This window comes from Dendrobium catenatum, unplaced genomic scaffold (assembly GCF_001605985.2).
Source record: "Dendrobium catenatum unplaced genomic scaffold, ASM160598v2 fragScaff_scaffold_133, whole genome shotgun sequence".
Classification (NCBI taxonomy): domain Eukaryota; kingdom Viridiplantae; phylum Streptophyta; class Magnoliopsida; order Asparagales; family Orchidaceae; genus Dendrobium; species Dendrobium catenatum.
In genome coordinates this window covers 8211926-8224692 of record NW_021318595.1, presented here as the reverse complement: position 1 = coordinate 8224692, position 12767 = coordinate 8211926, and the positions used below count along the sequence as shown (strand labels likewise).

Sequence of the window (12767 nt, the reverse complement as noted above, 5' to 3'; positions counted from 1 at the left end):
TCCTTTGCTCTCATCTTCATCTTATTCTGGTGCTATGTATTTCTGGCTCATCCATTGTTGCACTATGTCATTGCCCTATGCTTGCATTCCAACTTGATATCCACTTGCAGATCCTTAATCATTTTAGTTAAATGACGCCTCCCCATTTATTGCAGTTTGTCTCCTACATGGTCAGGATAGGGGGTATAGGAGGACTACACATCATAAGCTGTCTTATGAGACTAATCTATAAAATTTTCCTTTCCTCTTTACCTGCATCCACAGCCCAAAATTCAATTGTTGAGATAATCCACCTAAAGGCTTCTCTATTGCAGAGCTCTGGCTTTGCATATCTCCGAGGCATATATACTTATCTTACAAAGTACATTTTATATGTTGGATAGTGTGCTTGCATAATGCATTTTGTATGTTTGACAATGTGCTTGCATAATACATTTTGCATGTTGCAATGTGTATATGGCTATATGAACAATATGATTGCATATTAATGTAACGTGCCGCCACAGCGTGACGTACTTTGCATATTGAATGGTACGTTTGCATAAGGCTCCCTGCATATTGCAATGTGTATGTGCTCTTTGCATGCCTTCTGGAGCATTTGCAAAATGTATGTGTTGACCTTCATATAATACCCAAAGGAACAAAAGAGAGGAGAAAGCAAAGTAAAAATCCCACGTACAAACCTCATACTCGACGGATCCACGAAATCTGCCGAAGCTCTTCGCAAATCCTGCAGAAATCCCGTCAAAACTACTGTAGACGCGGCGCCGTTTGCGTCTGTCTCCGCGATTCCTGCTCAAACTCCGTTCGAGGAGGTTCATTTGCGTCGTTAAATAGCCACCCGAGCGATGCTTTCGGTTGCTCTTCTCCTGTTCGCTGCTCCATACGAACCAAGGCCTCAAACTCCCTCTATTTTCCTCTTCCCATTCCTACTCCAGATCCCGCATCTCCTTCCTCCATTCGCACTCCAGCCGAACCCCTCCGATCCCTTCAGCTAGAGAGAAGTAGAGAGGGAGAGAGAGAGAGAAAGAGAAAGAGAAAGAGAGAACCCTACCTGGCCGGCACCTCCTCTGCCCGAGCTCCCTCCATTCTTCCACACGCATAGAAGCTTCGAGCCTTCTCTACCCACGACTCTTGTGCCGGTTTCTCATCCAAGCCGAGATTATTAATTAATTATTATTAATTTACTAAATATAATTAATTAACAATTAGTTATTAATTATTAATTATGATTATTTAATTATTATTATAATTAATATTAATAAAAAAATAATTCCCTCCACTCTCCTTCCTCGATGTTCGCGTCGGACCGGTAGACCACCTAAGCACGCCTTTGGTGCGCGTGGTAGGAGGGAACCCGGTGCGACACCTACGACGAGGGAGGCGAGTGACCCCTCGATCCACGTGTCAACCCCGACAACCCCGCGGAGGTATGAAATTTTCTAAACTCAAAACTCTGTTTCAATGTTCGTGGCGAATCGAAAAACCGCCCCAAGCACGCTTTTGGTGCACGTGGTGGGATGGGAATCCGGTGCGGCACGTAAGGCGAAGCGGGGTCACTTATAAGTACCCCCGAGCGGGGGGAAAGCAAAACTGTATCTTTTTAATAAAATGCTTTTTAAAAAAAAAACCCCATGCACGCCTTTGTTGGCCGTGGTGGGAGAAAAATAAATACAACTGCTGCGGTGTCTTAGTAACACCAACCGTGCACGCCTTTGGTGGCGTGGCGGGTAGGCGGCCTCTTGGTTTTTCCCCTAAACGGGGGAGACGCCGGGAGGCTGCCGAAATTTGGATTGAAAATCCAAGGACTTGAACAAAGAAAGGAGCTTGGACTTGGACTTGATTGAACTGAAAGGACATGCAAGAGCTATATTGAACAAAGATCCGGAACCGTGCACGTCTTTGTTGACGTGGCGGGTAGGCAGCCTCTTATTTTTTCCCCTAAATGAGGGAGACGTCGGGAGGCTGCCGAAATTTTGTCTGAAATAAGACAAGGACTTGGAATAAATTGGGACTTGTGGATTTGATTCAATCTACTTAAAATGAACTTGAATAATATAAAAGAAATTGATTGAAGTCAAAGAACAACATAAACTTGGACTCTCATTTGAACTTCAACAAGGATTTGAATTCATTCTTGAACTTGCAAATGAACTATAACGAAGATTTGAGTTAGAACATGATCTTGAACTCAAAAGAAAACAAAGGAATTGACTCGAACAATTTGAACATGCAAGTGAACTGGATTGAACGTAGGGGACTTTGATGTGGACTTATAACTTGAACTATAATAAGACTTGACTTTTAATCTCATGTGATTCAAAAGAACCATTTGAACTCAAGAGGAAATGACTTGAACTACAAGGAGAATAATACAATATTCGAGATAAAGTTATAATTTGAGATAGCAAAGTACAAATTAAATGCAAAAGAAGGGTACACAAGACTTGTAGTGAATTAGAACTTGCAAAAATCATCTACTCACCAAATGATGATAAAGACTCATACAATCAAATGACACTAGAAGGGTTTGATGTGTAATAAGCATAACAAGTCTTCATGTTCAATGGAATGTGGATATCAAACAAATGTTGAATATTAAGCCCCTACACATATTATAAATCATCTCCAAGGCCAAAGAACTTGCACGATCTATTTATTTGCAAGTAATAAGAAGACTCAAATGAGGATTGGTTTGTAGCTAATCTCAAGGGAATCATAAACAAAATTTGTCAATCCGCTTGCAATTGATGGGGGGAGCAATATACAATGAATACAACGCATCCAAAAGCAAAGTGGAGAAGTCGCAAGGAAAATAGTCTACCTACTATCAATGACAACTAATGGTTATATATCTCACAAATATATAACAATTTTCACAAATACTGAAATACATGCAAGCAAATACATTTGTCCCATACAAGTGGAGGGATTTGATATTCAAATGAACAAGCAAGGTGGTACGTCTTAGGTTTCACAAATTAGGGTTTGCCCTAATTTCCCTTTAAAAGAGTGAAATTTCTCCACCAAAACTAAATGAGAAAACAATCACAAAAGGGTAGAGAAGAAAAATGATAACCTTTACATTAGCAAGCCAAGAGAAAACAAGATAAGTTTGTCCACTTCTAGAAGAACAAGATCTCCCACAAGAAAACCCTAGAAAAGCACAAGAGAAGACTAGAGGAAGAAAACTAGAAAGAGAATACACTTTTCATAATGCCCAAAACTAAACCCTAATGGCTCCCTTCATACCCTTTCAAAAAATATCCTCCCATCCCCAAAATAAGTGGGGGTCCCTCTTTGGTCCAGCCGGACTCCCGCCCCCCTCTTCCGCCTGTAGACCCGCACGGGTCCAGGCGGGATCGGTAAACCCGGTCCAACAATACCGCCCTCTAGAAGATCAACCTTGTCCTCAAGGTTGAAGTCTGGAAACTGCGCCTGCATGGTTTCGTATATCTCCCAAGTAGCCTCATGTGTCGGTAAGTCCTTCCACTCGATGAGAATCTCCCTTTTGCCTTGATCATTCTTCCTCACTTCCTTCACATGTAGTTGCTCTAGTAAGAATTGCATATCTTCTGTGAGGCCCTGGGGTATAGTAGGAATGACCACAGTATGATCCCCTATGCTCTTCTTCAATAGCGATGCGTGGAATACAGGGTGGATGGAGGAATGAGGATGTAACTTGAGACGGTAGGCCACCATCCTAACTTTCCTTTCGATCTCGAAAGGCCCATAGTATCGTGGAGAGAGCTTTTCACTCCTGCTAGCTAAAGTCTTCTGTCTGTAAGGCCTTAGCTTCAAGTATACCATATCTCCAACCTCAAATGTCACATCCTTGCGGTGAGCATCCGCCTTGGTCTTCATGATCTGTTGGGCCCTCAATAGGTGTTCCCTCAACGTGATCGGGAGGGGTAATTAACTATAGGGGCTTGCGCCTATAGGAAACCAAAACTCAGATCATAAAGTCCTCGCAAAATGAGGGCAAAATCTCTGGGTAGTGTCTTATCTACAAACCCATTTGCCTTTCAAAATTTACCTCGGAACTTAGTCCGTTAAAACTCCCTCGGATAATAAGAAAAGCGAGTGGAGGCCGGGGCCGAATTTTCGGAGCCCACATTTGGTTAATTATAGCTTAGTTCAGTATTAATATCTAGTTTAAGAACTTTAATGAAATATATAAAGCTAACAAAATCTTCTCAAGGCAAATGCTTTTTAGTCGCAAGACTTATAAATATATCATAATAGTTACACACATGATATTTAATTTGCTTACAATGTTTAAATTGATCATGCAATTGATCTATAGACTCACCAAATAATATATAATGCTCTTTAAATTTATATTTTAGGTCAATTAATTTAAACTTGGTTAAACTTGTAATACTTTACCAAAATGATTAAGCACAATCTATTAGTTTTGATATAGCACATTTATGTTTTTTATAATAAAAAAAAGGCTACTACTTCAAGAAGTTCCACATTATTGATCCATTTAAAAAATTCTTCAAGATTGTGCTTCCCATTGAATGTAGGCATGCAATTTTAATCCTCATGATACTATGATGTGTTCTTCTAGAATCATAACTTGCCTATTTAATACTCTCAAGACTTGCCTGTAGGCTTGTAGGCAAACAACCCCTTGCTCTAACATAAATCAAGTTCCATTTGCATGCATAATTGCTTTTTATAAAATTTCCCTCGTAAAGGAATACAAACTAACTTGGTAATAAGTACTTTATTAATTCCTCATTTTTGAAATCCTAGATTTTGTTTGAACCAAGCTTTGGCTTAGTGGTTCATACCCAGTTCTCAACTATAAGATAATGGTTCAATCCCTATTTCTCACAATGTTGCTCATTTCTTTGAAAAATATCAGACTTGCATTTTTATTTGGCTCTCTCATATCAAAGATTTGTCCCCCACCTCTTCTCAAAATCTAGTAACTAGGCTTATGCCTTATGCCCATTAAAAAATTTATGATATAGATTTCAATCAAGAAAAGAAAACCCTAGATTTTGTTTATCCCTTTTTTTCACACTACCTTCTAAATAAAAGTAACAAATCAAATTACTTGTGGCCCAGTTCTAAGTCCATCTACCCTTCCATTCCACTCTCCTTTTCCTTAATCTTGTGTGCAAGAATCTGGAATTTGTGATGCAAAACAAGTTAAACAGCCAGCTTCAGGCGAAAAAGAACATTGTCAAAACCAACAACCAATTATAAGCATTCAATCTACTGTCCATTCACAGACGTAAGATCATGGAAGAAAATAAAAATAGAAAAAAGAAGCCACATAAGAAAACCCAAATCATAAACAGAAAGCAGAAAGGTAAATTATTTTTAGATATGCGAAGAAGGAATCATACGTCCAGACATTTAGGGTCTCGTTATGGATGGTGAATATGCTGAAAAGAGTCTGCTTGAGAGGCCATTCAGAGCGGTAATAACCAAGGATGTATTCATTATCCTTGAGATAGTTGGGGAGGGAATGATATTCGACGAGCTGGTATCTGACCTTCTTCCATAACCTCCGGCCCTTGCCATCTTTCCGTGCTTCGCCTCTTCTCGCCATATAACAATCACTTTCGACCTCCGCCCGTGGAAACATTCCCGCCGAATCTTCTTAATACAACGATCGCAGAGCTCAAGAGCACCGTAACAGACGCCGATGCCGATCGGATCAAGAGGGTCGCAAGGACAAAAAAAAAGGGAGACCGTGATCGCCGGCCTCCGCTTTGTATAAAGCGACGAATTCAACGTAAGGAAACATGCACGGTCGCGATGGCAGCTGGAATTTTATTTTAATGGTCCAACCGTCCAACGGGGGTGATTTTATTTAGGAGTGTAAACGAATATTATTTAGTCACCATCACTTTGAATTTTTTTTTTTAATATTTAGATCAATTAAAATAAATTTATATGCATATTATATATATAATTCAAATAAAAAACTTTTAAACTGAGGGTCAAAATTTTCAATCAATAAATCAAGATAAGCTCTCTATCACTTTGGATTTCACTTTGATTAATTTATTTTGACTTAGCTACAAATTTGAATAAGATCATTTAATATAATTATTATTATTATTATTATTATTATTAATTGAAATTTAATAAAAAAATTAAAAAAATAATAAATTAATTAAAATATAATCTTTAATAAATTTATATTTAAACTCTTAAATATTTAATATTTTAAAGAATATTTTACAGTAATATTTTTGAAATAAAATTGGCTTTAAATTTGATTTATTAGCTCTTTGTCACACGAGTCAACACACCCATCAACTTAACCAACTTACACCGGCCTTAAAAAATTTAGATAATAAAAAAGCTAGTAAAATATAGACATTAGGACCAGGATGCCATGTTGATTGACTATGAGCATGCGTGGTAACTACCCAGATGAGGATGGATGCCAAAACATTTGTCCAAAATTAGATAAACAATCAATTACTTCTAAAAGATATTTCTATACTCAATATCAATTATGATTTTAATCTTATCATCAAAGTTATAATTTCAAAAATTTTGATGATTTCAACCGTCTCAATCTTTTTTTTATTCTAAGTTTTAAGTTATTTTTTATGCTCACAATTTTTATTATTTTAATATTTTCAACATACCATATTTTAATGAAGATTGAGATGATTTAATTAAAAAAACTTTGAACACATTTTGTTAACTAAGGAATTTAATCAGGCCCATACAGTTGTCGGCATGATTCCTAAGTTGGTTTACCCGACACCTAAAATAGTTGTTAGGCGCCTATGGTGAGCTACCTAGCAACTTTAGATCAACTCTCTCAGAGAATCCTACATTAAAGAGAGACTGCAAGGTAGACAAGGAGTATTAGCAGTGAAAATAGAGATGCTTTTAACTTCCTTCCATTGAGCTTTTTGATAAAATGCTACAGTATATTTCCTATTATATATATAGAGAAGTGAAGCCGAATATTATTCCGTTGGGAGGATTCTTCTGGAAGGTAGTGATGCTTGATGTTGTCAGGCGGCTGAGTGTAGTGGGCACATGTTGCCATTATATGCTAACATGCCCCCTCAAACTGACTATCCTTTGGAAGGATAGTAAGTTTGGTGTGTAATTCTTGGAATCGATTGACTATAAGTGGTTTTGTTAGAATGTCAGCGGGTTGATCCGTGGAGTTGATGTGTAGAATGACAATTTCCTTATTTTTGATGTGGTGGCTAATAAAATGATAGTCGATCTCAATATGTTTAGTTCGAGCATGAAAAATGGGGTTATTCGCAAGGGCCATTGCTGATGTATTGTCACAGAACAAGTTGGTGTGTTGAGTTTGGGATGCTTCAAATTTGTTAAGAAGTCTACGAATCTATAGAATGTCGGAGGTAGCCGCTGCTAAGGCACGGTATTCGTCTTCGGTAGAGGACTTAGCGACGATAACCTACTTTTTCACTGACCATGATATCAAATTTGACCCAAGGAATGTGCAGAATCCCGTGATGGATTTGCGGTCTGTGTGATCATATGCCCAATCCATATCGACATATTTGTGTAATGTCAAGTCACTACGGAGTAGAGGAAGGTTATAATTGATAGTTCCTTGTATGTACTAAAGAAGCATCTTTAATGCTTGAAGGTGGCTCGGTTTGGGGTCATGCATATGTTGGAAATTTTGATTTGTAGGGAATGGGAGGTCCGGTCTTGTGATGGTCAAGTACTGGAGAGAGCCGGCAAGCTGTCGGTAGAGGGTTTGATCGTGTATTGCTTATTCTGTGGTAGTTTGAGAGGATTGTTTGAGAGTGATATGGGTTGGGGATGGTTTGCAATTTTGGAAGCCACTTGCTTTGAGAATATCTTGGGTGTATTACTACTGATCTAAGAAGTAGCTGTGGGTGGTTGAGGAAATCCTTATACCAAGAAATAAGGAGACTGGGCAGGGTTCTTTGAGAGAGAATGCAGTTCGTAGCTTAAGAAGTAGATGGTGTATGGAATTCATGTCATTGCCCATGACAAGCATATCGTCGACATATATAAGTATATATATGTGTATGGTTCCAACATTGTAGATTAGAAGTGAGGGATTGGACTTACTGAATTGGAAGCCGGCTTCTTGAAGGTGTGCTATAAGTTTGCTATACCATTGTCTTGGAGATTACTTCAGGCCATAGATAGCCTTGTGGAGCTTGCAAACATGGTTTGGAAATTGTTTGTCGATGAACCCTTGCGGTTGATGCATGTAGACGTCCTCTTCTAGCTCACCATGGAAAAAGGCATTTGAGACGTCTAATTGCGTAACTTGCCAGTCTCGTTGGAGAGCAATTGTAAGGAGTATTCGAATGGTTGGTAGCTTGGCAATGGGGTTGAATGTCTTGTGATAATTGATGCCTAGATGGTGATCGAAGTCTTTGGCAACGAGTCTAGCTTTGTACCGTTCAATTTGACCATTCGAATTCAGTTTGGCTCAGTAGGTCCATTTGCAACTGAGAATTAGATGTTGTGGGGGTGGAGGTACGAGGGACCATGTTCCTTGCCTGTGAAGGGCTTGAAATTCATCAGACATAGCAGTATACCAATGGGGGCTTTTGGTGGATTGGCTGAAGGATGTTGGGGTGGAGTTATTAAGTGTGGTGGCAAGCAAGTCAAAGACTGTTTTTGGCTTTACTATTCCAGATTTGAACCGTGTTCGTATTGGATGGGGTGGTGGAGGTAGTGTAGTGGAGATACGGGGTTCTTGTTGTTGTGGCAGATGTAAGGAACCCATGGGGGAGGGTGAATGGGAAGTTGGGGTTATGGTTGGGTAGATAAGAGGTAATGTGATTGATTCTGGAGTAGTGGAGTTAGTAGGTGGTGATTGGGTCGTTAGTGGCATGGAAGTAGCAGAGATTGGAAGCAGAGTGAGTGGAGAAGTATTGGTGGATGGTTGTGAGGTGGATGGTTCAGTGAGGGTTGTTTGATAAGGAAAGATATTTTCATGGAGGACTATATGTCGAGAGATGTAAGTTTTGTTATTAATGTAGTCAAAGCATCTGTATCCTTTATGAGTAGGAGAATATCCGATGAAAATACATTCACGTGATTGTGGCGATAGCTTGTTGGGTGCTTGGTATCTGAGCCATGGGAAGCATAGGCAATCAAAGGTACGGAGATGTTGGTAGGATGGCAGGGATGTGTGGAGAAGTTGGAAGGGAACTTGAAGATTGCATGCTTTGGTGGGTATTCTATTGATTAGATAGTTAGTGGTGACCAAAGCATCGGCCCAAAAGGATTGAGGGAGATGGGCAGCAAGTAGAAGTGTTCGAGTTGTGTCCAGAAGATGTCAATGTTTGCATTCGGCCAGACCATTTTGCTCGGGGGTATGGGAGCAGCTGAATTGATGTAGGATGCCGTTGTTGGAGAGGAATTATTTGAATTGAGCTCATGTGCATTCCCCTCCATCCGACCGGAGTGTTTTAATTGTGGTTTTAAATTAATTTTGAACCATATAGGAAAATTATTGAAATTTTGAAAATGTTTCTGCTTTGGAGTTCATTAGATAGAGCCAACAAAATCGAGTATGATCATCGATGAAAACAACATAATAGTTGTAACCACTAAGGGAAGATACGGGTGCGGGCCCCAAACATCAGTATGGATTAACATGAAAGGAGTTGCTACATCATTTGATATATTGGGCAATGGTAGTTTATGGATCTTGGCCATATTACAAAATTTGCATACTATGAGATTAGTAGAGATGCAGATAGACAAATCTAATTTAGCTAAAGTGTGCAGAATGAGTTAATATGGATGGCCTAGCTGAGCATGCCAAGATTGGGTGGTGGTTGAGCTTGACTTGAGAGCTTGATTGAGTGAGATGGACGAGTTGGTGGATAGCGTGTAGAGACCATCGCGGCTCCTACCACGAAGGAGAATTTAGTTGTCCTGGAGATTCTTAATTTGAAAGCCAGATGAGTCAAAAGAGATGGAGCAATTATTATCGGAGGTTAGCTTATGAATGGACAGTAGATTGTGGGTTAATGAAGGAATGTGAAGAAGGTTGCAAATATACAACTTACGGTTGGATTGTGGTAAGGGAAGAATGTCGTGACCCATGTTTTGGATAGGTAGCGTGCTGCCATTCGCAATGGAGATCAAGTCCGATCCTTGGTAGGGAAGTGGTTGATATAAGTTGATGGCATCTGTTGTGAGGTGAGACGAAGCTCCGGAGTCAAGGACAAACTCAGTTGGAGGGGAAGATGGGACACATTGCCACCCAAAACTTAAGCCTTCCACACAATCGCTCGCGGAGGTGTGGGTGTGTAGTTAAAGTTGCATCTATGCCAACACTGTGTGGCAATGTGTCCCGGCTTGTTGCATATCTAGCAAATTGACCGAGGGGTTGCTGGTGGGTTTGTAGCGAGAACTGGAGAGCTTAAGTTTTGGGTGTTGGGTTCTCTGCCTCGAGCCTGATGAGAGGTTTGGGAGAAATTTCCTCTACCCCTATTGGGGCAAAAGTTGTTGTGGAAGGCGGCATTGTCTTTGGATAGTGAGGTGTCCTTAAGTAGTTGATTTTCATGTTAATCTCCTCGCTGCAAAGTAGGGAGTAAAGAACGTTTAGGCTTATTGAGGTTTGATAGGTTCGGATGGATGTGAAGAAAGAGTTGTATGTCGCAGGAAATCTTTTATGTAATGGATGATATCTTCGGTGTCCACTTGAGACCCAGCAGCGACGATGTTGTCGACTAAGCCTTTAATCTCGGCTAGATAAGTCTGCATTGAGCTATCACCAATAGTGGCATTATGTAGAGCGTTCTTGAGTTGGATAACTCTTGAACGGTTAGTGGGATGAAGTCGGTTTTCCATCATTTTTTAGTTCTCATGAGCTAAAGACAAGTTCAGAATATAAGGTAATATAGTGGGGGAGATGGGGTTTTCCAGCATTTTTTAGATCTCATGAGCTAAAGACAAGTTCAGAATATAAGGTAATATAGTGGGGGAGATGGTAGAGAAGAGTGCGGAGATGAGGTTTTGGTCTATGAGCTTCCATAGACGGTGATCCGTGATGGATTCGAGCAGCTGCTGCTGAGTACCGGTGAGGTATCCTTCAAATCCATTGGCGGAGAAAAGTTTGAATGTCTACAATCTCCAAATAGCGTAGTTCTCATTATTGAGCTGGATGGTGAGGATTTGCTTGATGATGGACTTGAGAAATATGAGGGGAGATGGGATGGTAAATTCCGCCATTGATGCCGAGAGGGAGGAAGCTGATTGCAAAACCGACTAAGTGCTGGAAGCCTCACATTCGGCCATAGCGAGGAGGACACTACATGAAAACACGCGAATACCGTCTGATGTTCCGACGGAATTTTTTGCGTTGGTAAATACTGCGTTTTGTACCGGAGCATAATGAGAAGGAATAATAACGGCGTTCTTTCCGGCGCATCATGCTACGGAAACTTCCCGACGTCCCATGCACCGGTGATAACGTCAGAAATTAGCAGCATTTCATTCTTACTGGCGAACTTTACGGCAGTTTAGGTCCGACGCAGTTAACGACGGATAATACGTCGGTTATTTTAAACTTAACAACATGGAACCGACGAAAAAGGAGCCAAAAAATGCTCCGGTGCCCAGGACGCTTAAAAATTCGCCGGTGAAAGCCCTATTTCCGAACACGACCCGTCTGGCTGCTCATTTCATTCTGTCATTAATTTCTCTCACATCTCTGGTATCTCTCTCGTTGCCCCAGCGTTACTCACCCTAGATCGCCATCGCCGAGCTTTGTAGACATTCACGGGACGTTGCTGACGATCAGCTCCTTCGTTGCCGGCAAAAGGAGACCAGTTTTGCAAAATTCGACCGTTAGTTTTCCCCACCTCCCGATTTTCCGTTGCCTTTCGATTTCGTCGATTGTAAGATTTTTTTTCTTCATGTTATTTCTTATTAGACATTTGCTAGAGGATGCACATATTAGATGTATTTTGTTGATAAATTTTTCAAAATCAATTTGGATTCATGCCGGGTAGGTCTATTGTAATATCAAAATCTGCTCTAGGATCGTCCAGGACGATCTGGGATCGTCCTGGGACGATCAGTTGAGAATTTGCTCCAGAATTTGCCCAGATTTGCTCCAGGTGTTTTTCTGTAGGCATCGTCCAGGCCGATCTAGGCATCGTCCAGGCCGATTGGCACTGTTCAAAATATCGGCCGAAAAATAGTTCTGGGAACCGTCCAGGACGATCGAAATTGGTCTGATCGTCCCGGGACGATCTAGCGATCGGCCGGGCCGATCTGAGTTTTATAAAGCTGAAATCAGTCGTTTTGAAGAGAGAAAATTTATTAAAACGAAAATATCAGCCGAGGAGAGAGAAAGTCGAGGTGAAATTTGCAAAAATTGATTTTTGGGCGACGCGGAGCCATTTTTGTCCGAAGAGACTGTTCGAGAAATTGATGTACGCAAGGTAAGGCACATTCCGTCTTTCTCAATTTTTAGAACCGTTGTGTTTGGCGGTATTTTCTGTCCGGATTTTATTTCTGTTAGTGATTTTCGTCCGTATCTTTTGATTGGTTCAGTTTTTACCACGTAACTTTCTGTAAATTGTTGACGTGCCGAGTGTGCACATTTTGGTTATTTTCTGAAGATTTTTGTCCGGGTATTTTTGTCCGGGTATTTTTGATTCGACGATGTTTTATTTCGACTGGATTTTTCTGTGTAATTGAAAATTGTCTGTGCAGTAGAATAAATGTTCTGAAATGTTGTTATCTATATTCTGTGCAAATTTGGTATTTTGTGATTTTCAGGAAAA

At 40.3% G+C, this 12767-nt stretch overlaps 1 protein-coding gene across 1 annotated transcript; it reads right to left on the bottom strand.

The window, feature by feature from the left end:
* Positions 1–3246: 3246 nt before the first annotated feature.
* Positions 3247–3864, bottom strand: LOC114580719. The gene has a single exon (XM_028699195.1). The coding sequence runs from the start codon at positions 3862–3864 to the stop codon at positions 3247–3249; it is 618 nt and encodes a 205-aa protein (XP_028555028.1).
* Between the last annotated feature and the right edge of the window lie 8903 nt (positions 3865–12767).